This window comes from Plectropomus leopardus, chromosome 18 (genome assembly GCF_026936395.1).
Source record: "Plectropomus leopardus strain MGB_pleo_1.0 chromosome 18, ASM2693639v1, whole genome shotgun sequence".
Taxonomy (NCBI): domain Eukaryota; kingdom Metazoa; phylum Chordata; class Actinopteri; order Perciformes; family Serranidae; genus Plectropomus; species Plectropomus leopardus.
The window spans coordinates 12,988,426-13,009,946 of record NC_142193.1 but is presented as its reverse complement, the minus strand read 5'-3'; the positions used below and the strand labels follow the sequence as shown (position 1 = coordinate 13,009,946).

The following is a 21,521-nucleotide window of genomic DNA, read 5'->3' as shown; positions in this document are numbered from 1 at the left end:
TCATGTCACACCACATTGGCTTTGTGTTTAAAAAGGGTTTAGATCAGTTTCTCCTCTTCACAGGCAGCAGAGCGGGACTGGGAGGAGAAGCGTGCCAGTCTGACCCAGTACAGTGCCCAGGACATCAACCGGTTGCTGGAGGAGACCCAGGCTGAGCTAATGAAGGCTATTCCAGATTTGGACTTTGCTGCCAAGCAGATCAAGCCCTCCTCCAACACACCAACCTCCCTGAACCCCCAAAGTGGGGCAGGAACCCCAGAGAACCGCGCCAGCAAGCCCCAGCACAAGCTGTCTGGCAAAGAAGGAGGATCCAGGCGTGGCTCTGGTGAGCTTAAGGGAAAACTTTGCCTCTTTAAATGGTCAGATTTTTAAGAGCTATAAAAAACAGCCTTGTATTCAGGGTAACCAGTGTGCATTTTAAATTCTGTCAAATTAGCTTTTAGATAGTTTTACAAACCCTGCAGGTCATCAGATTTCCTCAAGAATATGTGTTTCCTAAACTGAAAGAAAATATTAACATGGCATTTAATGTCGTGTAATGTAGGTTTTACATACCATAATATACATAATATACTTCCCACAAATGCCACGTTGGTTGTTCTAAAATCCCCATAGTCACTGTGTGAGTCCTATCTCAAGATACCCCAATTACGTCTTTTTCCAGATGAGCTAACAGTACCACGGTATCGCACAGAGAAGCCCTCCAAGTCTCCTCCTCCTCCACCACCCAGACGCAGTTTCCCGTCATCTCCAGGCATAACCAGCCGCAGCGGAGAGCCCCTCATTCCTGGAAAAAGTATAAAGGTAAGAGACAATTCAGGGGTGTACAGTTTTAATATCTACACAGTAATATTGACAGTAAGGATTGTGCAGTTAAAACAAGGAATATTCTTGTGCTCGTCAATAAAATGTTGAGGCTGCAAGCTCCAGACACGGTTAAAGCCAGTTTTGTATTTTCGTTTGTAGAAGTCTGAATCTGAAGAGACTGAAGGCCAGAAGCCTCATGTAAAACTGAGGAGGGCCGTGTCTGAAAACCCCCGTCCTGCGTCTACACCCCCAACACTTGCGTCCGGGGACAAGGAGGAGGGAGAGGAGGAGAAAATTGCTGCTGAGTTGGAGGTAAACTAAAACATGGGCTGTGTATTATGTTGATTATACCCTCAATAGGCTGTTGTTCAATGACTTGGAAAACTGCGCTCTTTTTATTATTTATGTTACGTCCACAATCTGCTACTGGCTTTCGCGCGCACATATTCTCGCATGCAGACATGCTCACCATCATTACCACATGTTCAAGCAGCAGGTGCCATATGTCCCCCTGCCCCGGGGCACTGGGAGAGCCCAAAGATCACATACTGTTCAGTCACACACATCATCACCCAGGGCTCACAGATCACATCCAGACAGATGGAACCTGATGGCTGCTTGGACTGTGTTTGAGATGGCCTGCCTAAAATTTGATCGAACACAGATTAAACAAAAAATGATTTTTTCATCACTCAGAGGCTGTTTTGCTTTTATTCTGCAATTTATGACCACTTTTGAACCTCCCTTTTCACTCCCCAGCTGTTTGAGAGAGCCCCAATCAGACTTGCTCCTCCCCCTCCCCTCTCCCTGCCTGTTAGCCCCCGCAGCAGGAAAAGTGTTGGCCCCTACAGACTGGACCTGTGGTCCTCTGAGGCCCCGGGCACTGAGGTAACACTCTGGCTATCTGACCCTGAGTGCTCTGTGTTGCTGCCCTCTTAAACCTTTTCTTCCTCTTCACCTGTCCAGCACACACAGAAACCACCAGCCACTGCTCAGCCTCCAGCCACATCCTGCTGTCTCTTCAAGCTGAGTGAATGCAAAGTCTCCCTTCAGCAGATACTACTGCTCACAAATTATTGTGTGCACATGCTGTGTTTAAAGAATCCCAACCACAAATGTGCAGAATACACCAAAACAAAGCCGCATTTCCACAAAAGCCTGTCCGTAATCAATTTTGCAGTTTTCGAATTGCATTATGTGATTTAAACTGTTGTGGAGAGATTGAATAACCATGCATGAACACCATAAACCGAATCGAATTGTTTGATAGTGTGATCGTTTATACACACACACAATCAGTTGTTGATGGGCAGGAAGTTTTAGAGGTTTTTTGTTTTTTTTACTTTTTTTCTGGAAATTAAGCTGTCTGTATTGTTGATAGCTTTGAGACTGAATATCATTCGCAATTTGATTCAATGTGAAATTGAAATTATTGATTGATGCAAGTTTAACTTTACACCAAATTTAAAAAAAACCCAGTGTTGTTCAATAACAACGCAGCATTTTGCCTCAGGAGACATCAAGTTTTGGTGCAATTTGGACAAAAAAACTATATGAATGCATCAGTGCTTCACAACCACATGAGAGACATTCTGTGTGTTTTCTGCAGTGGCTTTAAAGTTGATGTTGTGTTGTGTGAGAGCCAGTTCTTATGTGTGACCAGTAGTAAAAAGTGCTGTCCCGCTGTGCCTTAGGTCCCGATAAGACAGTGTGTTTTAGCAGCTTGAGGCGGCTTTTTGAAATGGTTTTTGAGTGAGCAACTTTTGCGTTGCTGAGTGCCTTCAGTTTTTCCACTCTATGTGCCTTGTATTTTTGCTGAAGTGCTTTAAATGCTAGAGCTGAAAAAACTTCATTTCAGAGCAAAAAAGCACCTTGACATTGTCCAATCAGATGAATTGAGAGGCAGGCCTTCTGCAGTAGCATTAGGAGTTAGCAGAGAAATATACATGGTTCGTGTTAAACTAATTTCAGCTCACTTTCAACATAAGGCAAGCTGAAAGACACATCTGAACAAATTGCAGCCTCAACTATTTTCTGACATTTTACCATCCATAATTAGGCCTGACTACTGACAGAAGATTGTCGAACTGTCCCTGACTCCTCCCCAAATAAGCCTTGAACCGACGACAATCGGTGGTACACCATGGGATTTCTTCTCTTTCTTTGAGTTTCATGTACCCACACAGATCTCCACTTCCCTGTATCCATCATACTATTTGGGAACAGCCTCCCACACACTTGGACCTGTGAGTTTACTCCACAGAAAAATTACAATTAAGCTTAGTAATGTGATTCAGTTCTAGCTTAATAACAATAAAAAACAGCAATAAGTACTCTGCCTGATTGAGGCAGGCTTAAACAAAAAAGGCAATGTGGTGCAATGTGCCTCACATTTTGCAGGTTGCAAAACCCTCCCTTTCTAATCGGGGCCTTCTCTAGACTTGAGAGGGAGCTACTTGGGACAAAATACACAAGCAGCACATCAGATGCAACAGTAGGGAACCCACACATTCTTACGAACTAATTCTTACGTTAAAAGGAAGTTATCTAGACAAACATTGCAAAGACGCTGATAAAATCACTTACTCTTTTCTTTCTTTTGGTTGTCTTAGTATGCAGTGACCTCATGCAGTAAGTTTTTGGATTGTGCTGAAGCCATGACCAGTTCATTGTGTTTAAATTTACACTTCAAGTGCTTTCCTCATTTATAGGGAAGCCGTTTGTCTCCTGTCCCCCACATCGTGTTGACAGAGTATTTTCCAGCTTCACCCACTGCCTCAGAAGATCCTGTCAGAGATTCAGGAAATGACCCAGTGGATGAGAGTCCATCACAAGATTGGACTGCTCATCACGCTGTCCACCAGACTCAAATTAAAAAAGAAAGAGATCCAGTTGGAAGTCCTCCACAGCGAGGTCAAGAGCAGTGTTCTTTTAAAGATATGGAGTTAAAACAAGAGGTTGCCCTGTTGTTGACAGAGCTGGAGGTGAGGGTGGTGTCTCCTGTTGAGGTCCAGGAGCTCAACAGGAATATAGGAGAAGCCCTGCAGACTCTGATTATCACACCACTGACTAATGAAGTCCCAGAGGTCCAGCTGAGTGTCCGGCCTCTCCTAGTACTCTTCAGAGGGTTAAAAACAGTCAGCGATGTCTACAGGCTGCTGCATTCCCTTTTGGAGTCATCCAAGCCGGTGCCCAAACCCAGAATAAAATCCTCCCGCCACTTGAGGCAGCAGAGCTCTCTGGTGGAGGCTCTGAGAAGAGGGATAGAGACAGGGGATAGAGTGCTGACACTTCAGCACAACACTGAAATTAAGATTCCTGAGGTACAGCAGACATCAGTAAAGGTTACTCTTGAGTCCAGTGGGTCAGCTAGCTCTGTGGACAGTCTATCCAAGGAGAGCCAGAGGACAATGAGAGAAGATATCAAAAGCAGCACCTACAGGAGGCTGGACAGCTTGGAGGAGACAATTCGTGAGCTGGAGAACACCTTGATAGAGATCAGTGGCCATCCATCCTCAGAGCCGCTCTGCGCTGAGGCAACCAACAAAAGCACACCTGTACAGATGACAGGCAGCCCGACATCAGAGACGAAGAAGCCACCGGTCCCACCCAAGCCGGCCTCTTTCAGCCCAGCATCGATCCAGGTTCATTGCTCACACCTGCTGTGCAGATTCCTGCTCTGAAGCAGCGTGCTCTATTTTCTGTCTTCATTGCTTCTCTCTAAGTGACTGTTGGGACTTCACTTTCAAGTGTCTGATGTCTGCTCCCTGACTTAATCATCATCTACTTGTATTTGAAATAGAAAATATGTAATAGGGGACAGACAACAGACTTCTTCCTTACTTGTCTGTTCTGTTATTAGTGCTGGAGCTGCCATTCTTTTGAGCTCAGACCTGTTAATTGTTTCTTTATCGATCCGTCCTGGCATCTGTTTTCTGTCTGTAATTCTAGCCAATTTCTCCTTTTGTCGCAGTAAACATGCAATAAAAACAAATGCATAGATACTACAAACATCTTAAATTTCCTCTTCTTTTTTCTACTCTTGTCAGCTCTGTCTGCTTGTCTTTTGCTCTGCTTGAAATCAACTCTCGTTCCCTTAGAAATATTCTTAAACAAAATAATGATGTGCTGAGGTACATATGCTGTTGTGCTGTATTTAAATGAGCTTAAAGGCATATTTTATGTACTTTGTGACATTGTTATTGCACATATCTAAAGGTACTTTGTGAATTTGTGTTTCTAGAACACAGAGATTTACAATTTGGGTCAATACTTTCAGGCAGAAATATGATTTATAGTTTTGTGTCTGTTTTTGTGCTTAAGTTAGTAATGGGAACATCATTTTTTCAAAATGGTCCAGTATTAAATGAGAGGGCTGCAGCTGGTAGCTGTGAAACCAGCTGCAATTTAACCACTTAGGGCATTTGTGTGACCTAGAAAGAAAGAGTAATTGTCATTTCATAGCGTTGTTTTTAGTCTTTTAATAAAAAAATACAATTATATGCCCAATATTTCATTTTTTCCTCATGCTATCAAAAATGGCATTGAATATTTATATTTTCCAGGTATAATATCAAAGTTAGAAATTCCAGTACCATGAAAACACTTGTTCAAAAAATTACCAACTTCAGTTTGGTTGAAATAAACCTTTAACTCAACCAGTTAGATGTGAAAACCTGCTGGCTTTTTACATGCTAAAATTACAATATATTAAATGGAGTCTGGTGGCTTTGGTAATAGTGATTTCAGGACCTTTTTTATAATGTTGTTAGTCAAATACACTGATGATCTGAACCTGTCTGTGGCAAAAACAAGCATTTTTAAGTGGACGTGCGGTACATTGGGATTGTGTGTGCTCCAAGTGGTTTCATCGTAGCCTGTTTCACAGTTGCCAACTGCAGCAGTCTCATTCAGTACTGGACCTTTTAAACAAAACAATCCCATTAGTTACTTAGACACAAAAACATGGGAAAAAACGTTGTAAAATACTGATTACCCTTTAAAAATATTGAGCGTCCATTAAGCTAAAAAAGGTTAAAAACAACTGTGAGCAACTTTATTATCAATCCTTCTACTCAGGGACCTGTATGAGGACAGAAATATCTCTCATAACGAAGACAAAAATCACTTCTAATACCCTTCTTGCTAATATCTAATGACCACGTTTTGAACTCTATTACGAGAGATTGCGAGTAGCCTTCTTTCACCTCACCTCCAGTTGACCGTAACACAACAAAAGATTAGTGATAATCAAAAGACTTATTGCGTTTCTGTGTCAGCTGCCACTTCAGTGAGGTGTCTTGACAGCTCGCATAGTATTCCCTGTTGCTCTGAATGTAGCCTCCCACTCAGGGCAGGGCTGCGATCACTGACAGTCGCACTGTCATGGTGAGTTTCAGCCCTGTGATGTTGAGCCAGGGAGCATTCCCATAGGCATGGCTGAGGATTACAGTGTCTTCACACATTATTTCATCACTCCAACTTCAACCACGTTCATCGTTTTTACATGACCCTTCTTCCTACTCTTGTCCAACGTTTGCTCGCGCACTCGCCAAATTCACTCTGACAAGTGATCTCCTTTCAAACCCCATTACAGTTTAGTTTTTAATCAGCACATTAAATAAAGCATTAAATATAGTGTATATTTTATGTCTGAATTTCAAAGTTCAGCTTCACACCAAGAGCAGAATGGGCTCAGAAGGAAGAAAGGCAGGTTTCTTTGCCTTGAATTAACGTAGCGTAGAGAGATTGGCTATTTGACGCTACTACAGTTAATCTTTTATTAGTTTTCCCTTCAGTTAATATCTCTGTGTGCAGAGGAGGCACAGTTGGATGGAAATTTGCCTGAGTGTCTATTTGTTTTTGTGCGTATTAGAGGCAGTCGACAGAGTAACTCAGCAGGAAAGATCATTAAGCACACTGCCTCGTGGATCCTGCAGTGAGGCTGGGCTACGCAATGTCAGTTCTAATGCTGCGTTTCTATATTCTCGTCTTTGTCATTTTCAACTGATAGATGGTGAAACTCTGTGAAGTGGATTGTTCAGTTATATCAGCTACAAGCTCTGATCTTAAAAACCTTGTTGGTCTCTCAGGAGACAGACTTGCTTGCTGGAATCAACTTCTGTACAAAGATGATGTGTGTCTGATGTGATTGTGATGCGTAAACTAAAGGCACTGAAGAGGAGAAATGAAATGGATGACCATGTACTGTTTATCCAAGGTCTGATGAACACATCTGTCCTCTCTTCTCCTTTCAGGGAGGGAACAGTTCAAGCATTGGTAAGGTCCTCCACTCCTCTGCTGCCTCCAAACTGAAGCACCTGCAGCAGAACAGCACAGATAAGACTAAAAGTAGCAGAAGAGAGGACTTTCTGAAGAGCCAGGGCCAGCAACAGGTAATATCTTTATATTGAGGCCAAATGCATGCTTGAGCTGGCTGTCTGTACAGAAGAACTGTATGGTATTTTTCAGGCGCCCACAGTATTGCTTGCCTTTTGCGGGTGGCAGCCAAAACCATAACCGTTTTTCAGGAATTAAAAAAAAGTCTTGCACAGACAAGGGGTATAAAAATCATAAAAGTGAAGATGATCATCATTATAAAAAAAGACATTGAATTTTTACTATGCCCTCTGTCTGAAACTGGGGCAAAGAAAGGTAATGATCTGTTCCTGCTAAAAATCAAATAAGATGGTAGTTTTTCACATACAGGCAAATTTGATGACCTTGTTCTTGATATAGAAACATGATTTGTTATAAAGGTGGTGTTACCTTCAGACATCTCCAGCAAGAATGTCTGAACCTCTGCAAGCTGACAGAGAGCCTCTTCACACCTTGCATTAAAATGTATGTATGTGTCCGAGTTGGATCTAGATCAAACAGCAACCTCTGAGGCTAAAACCTGACGCCAATGTGAAAGCACCAAAAACTGCAATTCACTGAATGACCACTTAAGGCTGGCTCCAAAACACAGAAAATCCCTGTATACCCCCATGCTAAAATGCCATGTTTACAGCATGTTCACAGCCTTATAGAAAAAAAGCTGTTTTGGTCTCTATAGCTAAATTCAACATTCATGATAACCAGTACGAGGGATGAATTTTTATATAATGCATCCATCCATGGCTCAACGATATGCATTTTTAAGGAGGGGCCACTTGAGTGAGAGGCTGTCTGCGAGGCATTGCTACAGTCTTTGAGTCAGATCCATCCCTCACTCCTTCACAACTCCACCCTCTCGTCAAAATATGGTCATTTTAGGCTCCAAAAGGTCAAGATTGCAAGAGCTGAAATTTTGAAACTTGAAGCTTCAGAAAGGCAGTCCACAAGCCGCTGGGTGATATCATGGTAGCTACATCCATTATTTTATGCAGACTTTGATCTAGATATAATTTTACCTGCTTACATTGTATGTCTCCAATGTTAACACAGAGATCCGATCTGATGGCTCTGTCCAGCTCAAAGAACCATGCATTTTAATCAGGGCCTGTCCCCGCCTGTCAACAGCTATAAGAATTAAAATAACATGTTTTCATTTTTAAAAAATCACAGTTACATAGATTGCACATCATGATACTGTCTGCATCTGGAGACAATATTGGTATAAAAGTAAAACAAATATAACAAAGAAGATTTTGGACCACCAAAGATATTTTTTAATATGTGTCAGAGACAGTTGGGGAGATGTACAAAGAAACAGTGAGGTTGATGAGGATGAAATAAGCTGACCTGATTTTAAAGACAGTGACTGACAGGAATACATTATGAAACAGACACCGCATTAGTGGTAGCATCAGATGATAGAGAGAGAGACCTCAGTGTGCCCTGCAGCTTCAGTGTCAGGTGAGGGAGACTGCTGAAACTGTGTGCCTATATCTTTGCACCTGTCTGTGCACATTCTCCATCCAGTTGCATTTTTTTTCAATGAACATGGTATGATAACTGTCATTGTTCATACCCCAGTCAACAATTATACTGGTATACCACTGCAACCCTAGTTCAGTGTGGTCACAATGTGTCCCTGACCCTCTAGAGGTAGTTTGCTGATCGGATCACAATCTGTCCTCAGTGCATTTTTGATGCATTTCAGCTTGTACCAACTTGTACTATTTTCATGAGGTCAAGTACTATCCCATTGCAATCCAGTCGCCCAAAATACATTTTAATGCAAAGTGTGAAGGAGGTCAGAGTCTCCAGAATAGCCATGCAGCCCTTCTGTATTTTTCCCACCAGATCAAGCATAAAATGGCCTTTACTCTCACTCTACACCTCCGCTCAGCCCTCTTTTAGCCCCACAGAACTGCTGCATGTCCCCATTGTGCTCCACATTTATGCTTACATTTCACATAATGTGTATTATTTAATATATCTTTTTTTTGTTTTTGAAACACTGTGGCGATGATTAATTGAATTTATATCCAGTTAAGCTAATGATCATAAGTTCTTTGATGGCAAAGTCATATCGCTGTGGCAGTCTCATTATCACAAGTTTGTCAAAACAGATCAAAGTATCCTCTGCAGGCTTTTTGTCCCGCAGAGAGATGAGTGCCAGACAGGTGATAGTGGCGGAGGATTAGCACTTCAATTATCCAAACTGTGGTTTTATGTCTGAAGGTCTTGAGCTATCTTTAATTATAGTATCTGAACCAATTAAAAAAGTTATAAAACGCCTTTATGTATTATGTATTACCAAAATAGATCTGTCTAAGTCCTGAAACTTGTTCAGTTGGTCTCAAACAATGTATAATTGCCTGTTTGTTTTGACTGAGAAATCAGCCTGGTCACACAGACCTACAAAGATATATAATTGAAGCCTGGAGCCTATTATATTTAAATGTTACCTGAAGGCATAAAAAATGTAAAATGCCTTCAATTTAATTCAGAAAAACTGCAAACTCTCTGCTGAAGCCCATATGTGGTTATACATTTGCCTTATGGCTGACTCAACAACTTTTTTTCCTGGTTTTAATTTGCCAGCATTTCTGTGTTATAAAATAAGGTAAAGAACTGGACATAAGGATACTTGATGGCCTCAGGAGGCGAGGAAATTGAACTGTTGAAGCATGTCAGTCCAGTAAAGCCAAGAGAAGATTTTCGCACCTCTCCTGTGCACAGGGGGAAAAAAGCTTAATGTCAATGTAATTTGAAAAATAACAGGAGCAGTGAAGTGAACCTAAACCTCCACACCCCACAGAATTTGACAGCGCATTCAGATACAAATTTAGTCTTGAAGATTGCAGAGAAGTGACTGTCTTAGGCAGAGAGGGAAAGATTGGAGAGATGGGGACGTAATGAAGCTTTGGTTGCCTCAGACTGAGAGTAGATTGGTAGGAATCTCTGCAGTGCCATATAATAATCGCCCCTTGAGTCGCTGGCAATCACGGATTATTCAATATGAAGAGGACAGCTCTCTTTCCCCACCATTAAGTCTTTCACGTTTCCTCTTCTCTATGTCTCTTTCCTTCTTCTGCTCTCTGCACTCTGCAATTTATGCATGCTGCCCGTTTCTCCTTTTTTCCTCTGTCCCCCACCAGTCTGTCTCGTTCTCTGCGATTTGGAAGCTGAGTAGATTCCTACGCTTGTCTAATGAAAACAAAATTAGTGCCATTATTTCATCATGACACTCACACACGGCACACTCTCTTTGTCCACAAACTGTTCAAAACAGCCATTGTGAAAAGAGGCTGTATGTGTGAAAGCACTATCCTCAGAGGGACAGTGGGCCCTCAAAGCTAATTGTCAGCGTGGGAAGTCGGTGCCAAGCCGTTTAGGGTGGCAACATACCACAACTGCATGACGAATAACAAAAAGAAACAGAAGACCCAGCTGACTTTTACTGAGAGAATAAACTGTCAGCTGTGGCAGCTTTCACAATAACTGCGTTTTGTGGCATTTTGAAGTATGAGGTGCAGTGAGTAGTTGAGAGGTCAAGTAGTCCCTTAGTGCACTAGTAGGTAGAAGTTTGGGGTTTTTTTGTTGTACAGAAACAAGCACAATCAGGCCATTGGGTAGGAAAATGGAGGACTCTTAAGTATACAACTGCCAACCAACATGGTGATACTGTACTAGTCTCATTACTGCTATATTAACAAATACAAAATCTAAACGTGTATTGTGCCCCACAGTGTTCAATATTTAAAAACAAAGAATGATTGTGAAATAAATAAGCACATTAATAAATTGTGTAAATTACATCATTTTTTTAAAAAGTTGTAAAAATTAATTAAGTTTAACTTTTAGTGCAGTTTCCAGTCGGAAAGGACATTTTCAATTATGTGAGAGTTTGTAAACAGATGTTTTGATGTAGTTTTGCTGTTGTTAAATGCAATCCCTACAGCAAGCTCAACAACTGCCGCCAGTTTAAGCCAGTTATTTGCTGTTGGCTTGGGCAGCAACTATATCAATGCTGAATCCCTGTGATTGGCTGAAGAGTGAGAGGGTGGTGATAACACCACTGTCATGAAAAGTGGTATTTATGTAATGCTATATTTCATGCTATTATAAACTGAACCGTAATGGCACCTGAAAGGAGATCGCTTGTCATGTGAAAATAGATAATTGACTTGAAATACTTGTATGTGGGGGAGGGGGCTGAAAAAGGACATCTTAACATGTAAATGACTAATGAAATAAAAATGACAATGCTACAAAAAATTCTGATATTATGACAATAAATTATGACATAATAATGAGTTGAGTTTTAATTATTTGTGGAATTATTAAAGAAATTCTAGGCTTATTTAAATATTTCACATATATTATCATGATTCTTTTATAATGTCTTCTTTTATTTATTATTGAATACTTTGGGGTTCAATGAAATGGAAGTGTGAACTTCATGTTAATCATGCAGTGCCATGTACAGTACTGTAGTCTGAACTGGGTTGAAAACCAACACAAATATTTTAGCACTGTATTCAAACCTTAATGAAGCACGATACTCTGAATCTATTGCTGTGTTGTTGGTTTCCACAAGCTGTTGCTTTTGAAACAGCTCCTCTCGGTCAGATTGCTGATGCCTTTAATGTTAAACCAAGAAAACAGCACAGATCCTGACAATTTAGCTTACAGAAGCATGGAGCAAAATCTGTCTACTAAAACATTTAAAATTCAGTATAATGAAACAGCTGAGCACGGACTATGCCTGGAAAAAGCACTGATTATCTGCAGCTCATCTCATCAAATTATCAAGCCGGCTGGCTCATATGCATACAGCCTTTAAGAGCTAATTAAGAACTTCTGCAATCTCTATGTTCACTTCACCTACTGTTTTTTTTAACCCATCAGTGACATTGCGTCCGTGATCTTTTTGAAGAGAAACCCTAATTACGGCAGCTAAAAAAATATAAGCACTCTACTTCTCTTCAGCTTCTAAAAAAGTAAACAGTTTATTTTTGACGAATATATTTGCGCAGAAAGTGTCAAAACAGTCATCAGGATCTGTTTTTCTAGGATTCACATACTCTGTCTTATTATTGAGCAGTAGCTTAAAAATGATAAAATAAGCCACCGCAGTGATTCCCCTCTCCCTCATTTTTCCCTCAAACTCACACTTGCTGATCACGTTTTTGACTGATATTGTTGTTCTGACAATCAGACATGCCCACCGTGGGTGACCTCTCTGCTTGGCCCAAAGATGAAGGTAAAAGTGTCTCTTCTCTTAAATCTTTCCTGGATGTAACTCCCTATATGTGACCCCAAATTCTTACCCTACTTCCAGTTCCCAACGGTGTTTTCTCTTTTGTTTCCTCTGGCCAAATGATTACTGACATTTCTAGGACATTTTGAGCTCAAGGAATGAGCACACCACCTCAGAGTCTCTCTGTGGTTCAACCCACCAGCTAAGATGTAAATGGATGTAAATATGTAAATACCTTTAGCATCAGTAGCATCATCCTCACAATGACATTTCCCACCAGTTCAGATAAAAGGCAGCTGGTGCACATTAACATGTCATGAAAGCCAGCTGGAGGGACAGTTAAACATTTTAAGACATCACTGCGTACCATCTGTAATCAGCTAAAACAAGATGCACTGGCACCACTTTTTGGTTTTATGAGGGTTCTGCATTTAACATCGCCAACTTCAAGTTAGTTTTTTTTTTTTCAAGATTAAATTTGCTGGCTGAATGAATATTGTGTCATTCAGCTAATGATAATTTGGTATTTTGGGATAACAGCTTCAGCTTTAGCACCTGGCATGGCTGATTAGATTTCAGGGGTTATACTCTTGTTACATGCTAATAATGTGGTCCAAATATATTTTATCATTGGACCAAAAAAAAAAAAAAGAAGCATTAAAGCTACAGTGGGAAGCTTTTATGAAAATAATTTTCACTCCATCCACACATATTCCAACTTTCTAATCTACAGCTAAATAGTACACACTACTACACGTTTGGGAAGAATTATGCTATGCAGTAACAGAATCTCAATTCATATTTGACCATCGCTGCCTGGACTGATAGTTTGACTGTAGTTGACAAGCAGTGACTGGCTTCACTGACAGTTGTGTTAGAAACTCCTCAGCACTGATTGATTGTTTTTGTACATTTGCACAAATGTAAGTGAAAGCAATACCAGGAGGCAGATGAATATGATTTTTTTTCCACAGATAATCCATCTCATGTACATCTTTGTGAATGTAGTGAGTTTCAGCAAATATGACAAGTGTTTTTTTATAAAAGTTACCAACTGCAGCTTTAATGCTCAAGTTTTTTGCAGAGCATCAGGTTCTTGTGGGTTCAGGCTCTGATGTTATCTGTGTGCGTGTTAATTGTGGGTGTTAAAATTAACAGAGCCTCTCTGATGGAGCTCTGCGCCGCTGAGCCCGGGCCGCCTGCTCACTAAAGCTTTACTCAGAGGTATTAGAGCATTCAGGGCATGAGGATCCTTCGAATCAATACGCTGGATAAGAACAGACAGTTCAAAGCCACAATTTCTACCCGTTTGCTTTGGCACAGATCAAGGAGGGCATGACAATGTGAATCACTTTCACGCCGCAAAACCCTATTTCCATTTCCCATTTGGCCTCTTATTACTTCTGGCGGTAAAACAGGCTAGTTAAAGGTGCTGGGCACGAGGTGGGGGTTGTGCAGACCCACCCTGGGAGGCTGTCGTTTGGCAGGCAAACGTGTGCGTGAGATGAAGGGCGACTTCTCTGCCGCACTCACAGACCAGAATAAATGTGTCGGCTAGGCTTGAGAGGAGTTCCTCAAGCAGAAGGAACAGCCCCGCTCTCTGGGGACAGTTGGCAGCACAGGCTCTGGAACTACAACAGAGCAGGTGAAAGCCTCCCAGCAGCGCAGTGTGGACTAGCACACCTGCTCTCCTTTTACACCAAACTACTCCCTTTAACTCTTAGCCAACACCTTTTAAAACTTTTAGAGACATTGCTGGAACTCTCCTCCTGTTGCTCCCTGTGAAAAGCATCAATAAAACCTCCTTTAAGTGTAAAATAGTTTCTTTCTTTCTCTTATCTCAACACTGTCATCAGTCTGGTGTATTTTGTGTGGTTTGCACCCTGCAGATAAAACTTACAAACTGTTTTTGGCAGATGCATTTATCTGCAAAAGAGAGACAAATACATGTTGTGACAAACGTGTTACCCCATGAATGTGACGCTTTTGAAACAGTGACATCTACTGACTCATTTCAGCATTACACAAAGGGACTGAACATGTGATGCTGTCCATCCATCAAAATATTTTGCATTTTTAATGAGTAAAAATCATTAAAACAAGTGTCAAAATAAAGGTGGTTAACACCAGTGTAATTTGCATTGTTGCAAAGTGTTGCATCCTATGACCAAAGGTCTGTTTATCAGTGGTTTGGTCACCATGTGGAGATGGCAGCCTGTCTCATGGCTTGCAGCACACATGCTGGTATCAACCTGAATAACAATCTCCTGTGTTTGTCTCTTGTTCTGTTTTCACCTTTCCTTCAACCCCCCACCCCTTCACTACACATTTCTTCTGACACTTGCTCCTGCGATCAACCTCACCCACCCTGCCACCCTATGTGAACCCGTGCCGCCCTGCACCTCCCACTGTACCTGTGACCCTGCAGCAGTGAGCGACCTGTCCGTGTCCAGCCTCTTCAGCTTCCTCCTCCTCCTGTTCACGTGACTAGAGAGCCACATACATACATCCGCCCCCTTCTCAGCCTCTTTCACATCTCCAGTGTTTAATCGAAAATCTACACTGGACCCCAATCTGTGTGCATTAGTGGATGTGTGTGAACATATGTGTGTGTGTGTGTGTGTGTGTGTGTGTGTGTGTGTGTGTGTGTGTGTGTGTGTGTGTGTGTGCAAGCATGCATGCACACCAGGCATGTTTGACTGTAATGGTGAAGGAAGGTGCTGCAGGCGACAGTGCCCAGCCAATTTTAAGAATTTAATTTTTCATGATTTTGCCTTTGATCCCTGAAAACCTCCATTCCCCCTTCTCCAACTCTCCTGTGTCCCCGCTCTACCTGAAGGCCTTGGGGACCAGCAGCACCAGTGGCAGTATTGAGCCATACCTCTCTGGTATCAAAACGGGAATTTTCTCAGGCCGAGCGCCCTCTCATGCAGCAGCGTTTGCCCCTGGCCTGAGGAAGTACCCCCAGGAGGGGGCAATGCCCTCCCTGACAGCCTCCTCCAGCCAAGCGAAGGCCCTCCTGGCAAGCCTGTCTGCCTCTGGCCTGAGCGCAGAGGCTCTGCTTCTCTCCTCCACCCTGCGTCATCGCCGCCTTCTACGTGAGCAGCGAGCCTCCTCCTTGCCCCTGCACAGCAGCCAGTCCACCCCGTCTACTCCCACTGCTACCTCCCCTTCCTCATCCGCTTCGCCCACCACTCCGACTCTTTCACTGTCTCCCTCCTCTCCCACCTCTTTGAGCTCCCTCACCCCACCTTCTGGGGTTCTCAAGCCCAGCGGTTGTAACTCCAGCCTCAACAGCTGCAAGGAGGATAACAACGAGCATGTGAAAAAGGACCTTGCCCCTGGCAACTCTCAGTGATGAACAGGAGGAAGACATGGGAGAATTCAAGCACCATCACATCATGAACCATTAAGAGAAAACAACTGCATTATGGAAAATTCCAGCCTTTTTTTAGCCTCATATTTTCTTTTGGGACTTTTTGGCATTTTCTTGTTTTTCCTCTCTATTTTTGGCCTCAATCCAGTATGCAGAGTCCTCAAATTTCCATGGCAAGAACTGCCGTGCTGTAAAAAGGAGTCACAATCATCTTCTTGGACAAGTTTCCTACTCTGATCTGGCTCCACAGTTCCTCTGCAGTTCTCCCACGCAGTCATACTGCCAGCCTGCCAGATAGAGAGCGCACAAACAGCCCTCCCCTCCTACCAGCTGCCTGCTGTAAGCTGATGTGGTCTGGATGGATTAACTGACAGTAGCAGTCTCATATAAACCCTCGCTCAGTGGGGTTGTTAGTGGAGTAGAGATCATTTCTAGACTGTGACTTTTATCATAGAAAATAGAGCTGCAATAATCACCAAGTCAGTCCAGTAGTTGTGTGTGTTCAGGATAATGCTCTCACATCACCTGGCAGAATGTGTTCAGAAAAAAAGAAGATCAAGGTGATGATTGTGGTTTCAAGCTGTTTTTTGTTAAAAGGGCATTTGTGGCTTTTCCCGCATCACCTGTGTTTTAAACTCTGAACTGGTGCTATATTTTCCCCCTCCGTTTGTACACACTGTGTAAAGAGTTTACATGATAGTCCTCACGCTCTGATCTCTGACCTGCGCTTTGTTGCAAGTGTACATTCCACTGTCTGACTTTACTTTCACATCACACTGAATATTAATATGCATACCTGCAGAACGAAATCCTTGCAACGGAAATTTGGAACAATTTTAGTGAATTTTCAGATTAAAAACGACCGTGTATTTACAAAAGCACATTGTAGGGAGCAGCACATTTATAAAAGAACTGGGAGGTGCAGTTAAACAGACAAGAGGGAAGAACGGTGAATTGTATAGCTATGTTGAATTTCTGTATATGTGTATTAACTAGTTAATTATGACAATCAGGATGTTTTCTGCAGTAGCATCTTACAGGTTGCTCTGGCATTTTGGCACCTGACATAACAAACCTTTCCAAAGACTCGAGCGCATACACACAGTAATGAGTAACACACACATTCTGTCACACAGTCTGCACTTGTCAAGCCAAGCTGTTTGCAGAAAGCACAGACTCTACTTGTTGTTTGTTTCAGCAGATCTTGTGTGATGATTCAGTTCTTAAGTCACATCTGTTGCACCACTGATATTGAGCACTCTGGTAAAATATGCCACATTGACCACAACATGATTTCACCCTTTAAAGGAATCTGATCTGCAAAGCGACGGATCAAGTGGTTTCTTTTAAAGTTCAAAGTTACTCTGATGGGAAGTAGCTTCAGAAAGTTTTCAGCCATATTTGCAGGTCTTAATATAAAGCATAATGCCTTCTTTGAACAAAATGTATCTTTCACTGCGGTGAATCGCACTTCAACATCTGTGACACAGTTTAAACTCTTGAATAGTGTTTGAAAGATAAAGGAAGTTAATCAGCACATATTTATAGACTTCAGACACAGCTTGACCTTTAAAGGGTCTGCGATGAGAATATGAACACATGAAGCAAGCACAGTTTTTCTCTCAAACACTTGACCCTTTCCTCTAATTTTGACTTTGTGAATCTAGTCAATTATGACAAGCACAAAGCGACAAATGTTCCTTGAAGGAAGAAAAAAATGCCTGCATATTTAAAATACTGTAGATTTCCAATGTTACTGTTGGCTCATTTGGTGTTAATACCTGCATGTTAAAACATTTGTAAATGTTAGGCCTTTGGTGCGCCTCAGTGACGGCATCAGTATTTAAAGCACATCAATGGCCTGTCAGCAATTCCCTAAATGTAAACCCTGCACAAGGAACCATTCTGAAGCTCCCTGTCCTGTGTTTTTGCCTTAAGGCTGCCCTCTGGGGAGATGATGGGGTTGAATGGACACTCATAGACAAAATGATTTAATTTTTTTTCCAATGGTTCACAAGAATGACCGCGTGAAATCGATTCTTTGTGGTCGTGAGATTAAAACATGTGCAAAAGGGGATCGTGTCAAAGAGTAGGCAGCTCGAGGAGAGGGGATTAGTTTGGGGACATGTGTTTGAAGGCTTCTTTAATAAGGCTGGCTTTGACTTGCCTTGTCTCCATCGAGAGCACTTGTGATATAAAAGACCCAAAGAGATGAGAAGACGGGTCTGACAGTCAGAGAGCTGTTACGAGGCTGCTCTCTCCCTGCCCCTCTCACTTTGCTTTGTCTCTGGTGTGGGGTTCTGTGAAATAAAAACCACTCAGTTTGAGGTGATCCACAGACAGAGTTTGATAGGCGAGTTAACAGTGTGTGCAATATGTAATTAGCACTCTTGCATTTTTGCCAAGGCAGTGCTTGTTGCCTTTGTGAAACTCCTGCCTGTTTGTCTGCAAGGACCTGTTACCATGTTTTTTCCCAGTGCCTCTAAGACTTTGTTCTTGCCGGAATTCCCCAGTTGATCTTGTATTACAGTATTAGATCAGCAGCAATGACAGAATAACACTTTTACCCAAAGAAGAGGCTGCGAGGATTGACTTGTTCCCATTTTTTCGCAAAAAAAAAAAAGGAAAAGAAAGAAAACAGCACTTGAAATACAGAGTGTATCAGGTTGCAGTGGTGGCATTTGACTAAACACTCCCCGAGTTCTAACAATGTGAAACTGCAAGCTCACAGCACAGCGAATTAAGCCTCACCCTGGGTGCTCTGTAGCTCTGCCAGGCAGGTTCAAGCCCTGGGTTTCATATTGAGTGAAGTCAAATGAAAGAAATTCACTTACTCATGCTGTTCCACACTCAAATCCATAACTCTAAGAGTTAAATTTGCTGCATTTGCGTCTGCTGAGCGTTGGGGAGGAAGTATTCACGCTTGGCTGCCTTCCCCAAGTAAAGTCGGAGATGAAACCTCCCAGAATTGCGTGACAGTGCTCTCTGGAATGATTTTTTTTTCTAAGACAAGTGTTAGTGGGCTGTGATTTCAACATGGCCGGAGGCTTAGAGGGCATGTCGCAGACACTCACAGTGGATGCCCCTGGCAATCAGAAAAACTCATGCAAACTTGAAATCAAACATAGAAGAAATATACATATATAAATATATCTAAGTGAGATGTTTGTGTATGATATTATAATTGTGAAGAAAAGTGTGATATATATATAGGCCTAGAGTAAATTATATACTGTAAAATGTCATCATCTCTTCAGTTTTATATATTAGTGACCATTTTGTACAGATTTTTCTTTTTTAATTCATTGAGAGAGATATTACATTTCACACTGAGATTATTTATTCATACGCAAACAGACATTTTTATATTTGTTTAAAAATATCTGTATAGATAACAGTTAGCCTCTGTAATATACGCTGAAGTTCATTTTTAAATTTTAGGGTTTTCTTTACAAGTTAAATTTTATGTAATTTTGACTTTTTTTTCTTTTGTTTTTTGTTTGAAAGCTTGTCCCTGAAAATACTCGTCCAGCTCGTCTGCATCTTTGCCTCCTTATGTGAAGGGTCACTATTGAGGTGCGAGAGACTGGACCAGTGCCTGTGCTTAGGGGCTTATTTTGCTACTATTTTTTTTTATTCCAGGGGATTGTTTTCTGTATCTGTGGTCTGTTTTTTTGGGATTCACCCCATCCTGTATTTGTGATTAAGCTGGTGTTAGTGAATTGGTCAGAAACACAGATATTGTGGTAACTACTGTGAAAGGTCAGTTCATGGGCCAAAGGCTTCATGTGGAGCCTTGCTGCTTTGACGAAAGTAAGTTACATGGCTTTAATTTCCCTCTGTGTCATGTTTGCATGTGAACTGGAGTGGTAGAAATGTGAACTTATGCGAAGTGCAAGAGCACTCAGAGACAACAGGCTCTTTATCGATACAACAGGTGGAAGAACATTTCGTTGCGTATTCAGTCCCAGTTGTTGCACTGAGTGGCTTTAAGTAGCAATTCAGCTAAAACCACCAAGATGGATCAATAAGGGACTAGTTGTGCAAATTAAAAGTTTTCTCTCTTCTTTTTGCCATTGTAATTTTTTTTATAACGAACCTACATTCTGTAGTATGTATATGAGGTTTTTACATGAATGTGTGGATGTTCCAAAATCTTGGCATCAAAAGTAGAAAAACAAAAATTGACCTGTAAATAGGCCGAGTCATTCCTAGCGAGTTCAACAAATTGTTATGTCCAAAAGAAGATGTTTTATTAATAAACTATGATGATGGGTACAAAGGTATATACAAAACAATGCATGTATAGTCTCAAGCAATCGCACGGTGCAGTCGAAAAAAAAAATGTTGTCTACATGTTTTCTCAAAAAAATGAGAAAGAGAGAAAGGGATATGCGGTTCTGTGTTAGAGGTTTACAGACATGGAGAATGAGACGTTATTTTGGTATCTGTGACACAGGCATGTTCAGTCTTACTGTGATGTTTTGTGGCGATGATGATGACAAAAGTGTTGGATGTCTAGAGGGATTTAGAATGCTTGAACGCACCCCAACCAGAGACGTCACCGGTGATGGTGTACTCTTTCCACAGAGTGATTCTCCCATTTGTAGAGTAGTGTGATATAAGAACAAAAATAATACAGAAAATAGATCTATAATATAATATATAAATCTAAAAGCCTACTGATACTGGAGATACTAATTTATCAGTGTGGATGCCATGATATTCTGTGAGAAATGTGTGTGTTTTTCCTGTGAGAAGACAGTTGGCAGTTGAACCTGCCTTCTTTTGTACATAATTTGCTGTGATTGTGTGTCCAATAAAGTGCAGCTCTCTTGTACAGTGGTGACGCCTGATCTTGCTCTATAATGACTTGTTATTGTTGTCCTGTTGTCAGAAAATGACAACAATGGGCTTCATGCAGGAAGCGATATACAAACAAATGTTATCTTATTTTTGTTTTCGGATCCACAATTTGTTCATATTTTGTTAGTATCTATTGGTTTCTGGGATTAACCAATGTTTTCTTATTTTTGTTCTTTTAGGTAAGATAACATTGTATGAGTGGCTGAAAGCAATCTTACCAATACTGAAGAGAAATTTTTTTTGTTGTTTTTTTAGGCCACACACAAGGCAACATATGTTTTAAGTCTAAAAAAAAGGAAAATCATGAATAAAATTTGGATTGTTATGTTTTAGGGTATTTTTTATGATTGGATTATTAAATTCATGGGCTAATATAAAATACTTTCGGTCCATTGATCCCAATTAAGAGTTCAGTGTTCAGCTTCAAAATCAATTACTGCTCTTTAAATGAATTTAAAGCTGTTTTAACAGTAGATCTTCAACATGAACATGCATCTCGTGCATGCACATCTTCATTAACTGGTATGTCTGTAAATGCAATGCTAGTGGGGGCCTGATTCCCTGATGTGCCTAGCAGTGAAGCATTGTGTTGGGGTCTTCAGAAACTGATGCACCTTGAGAGGCATCACTGTCATGTGGAACATTTCACTGGACACCTGTCAGTGCCACCTGTCCTTTTTTTTTCAATTCTTCTATCTACTTGCGAGACCTCTTCCTGTCCTCTTTCAGTTGTCATCATTGAGCGCTAGGTTTGGGCAATAAGTTTTTTGCTTCTATCTTCATTTGACACCATTTTCTTTTCATTTCAGTTACTGTGCAACCCTCTGCTGACACGAC

At 41.3% G+C, this 21,521-nt stretch overlaps 1 protein-coding gene across 2 annotated transcripts in view; it reads left to right on the top strand.

Annotated features, from left to right (window-relative positions):
- srcin1a (SRC kinase signaling inhibitor 1a) overlaps nucleotides 1-20,658 on the top strand; it is an 82,164-nt gene extending 61,506 nt beyond the window's left edge. Inside the window, exons 16-23 of one of the 2 annotated variants that reach the window (XM_088091227.1) lie at nucleotides 64-325; nucleotides 665-804; nucleotides 967-1,112; nucleotides 3,208-3,301; nucleotides 3,519-4,451; nucleotides 7,065-7,202; nucleotides 12,401-12,445; nucleotides 15,282-20,658. In XM_088091227.1, the coding sequence (XP_087947353.1) occupies nucleotides 64-325; nucleotides 665-804; nucleotides 967-1,112; nucleotides 3,208-3,301; nucleotides 3,519-4,451; nucleotides 7,065-7,202; nucleotides 12,401-12,445; nucleotides 15,282-15,800 (2,277 nt within the window). In that variant the 3' untranslated portion in view covers nucleotides 15,801-20,658. Of the gene's footprint in view, nucleotides 1-63; nucleotides 326-664; nucleotides 805-966; nucleotides 1,120-3,207; nucleotides 3,302-3,518; nucleotides 4,452-7,064; nucleotides 7,203-12,400; nucleotides 12,446-15,281 lie in introns of both variants that reach the window. The other variant, XM_088091226.1, reaches the window with a different exon arrangement.
- Nucleotides 20,659-21,521: the final 863 nt, after the last annotated feature.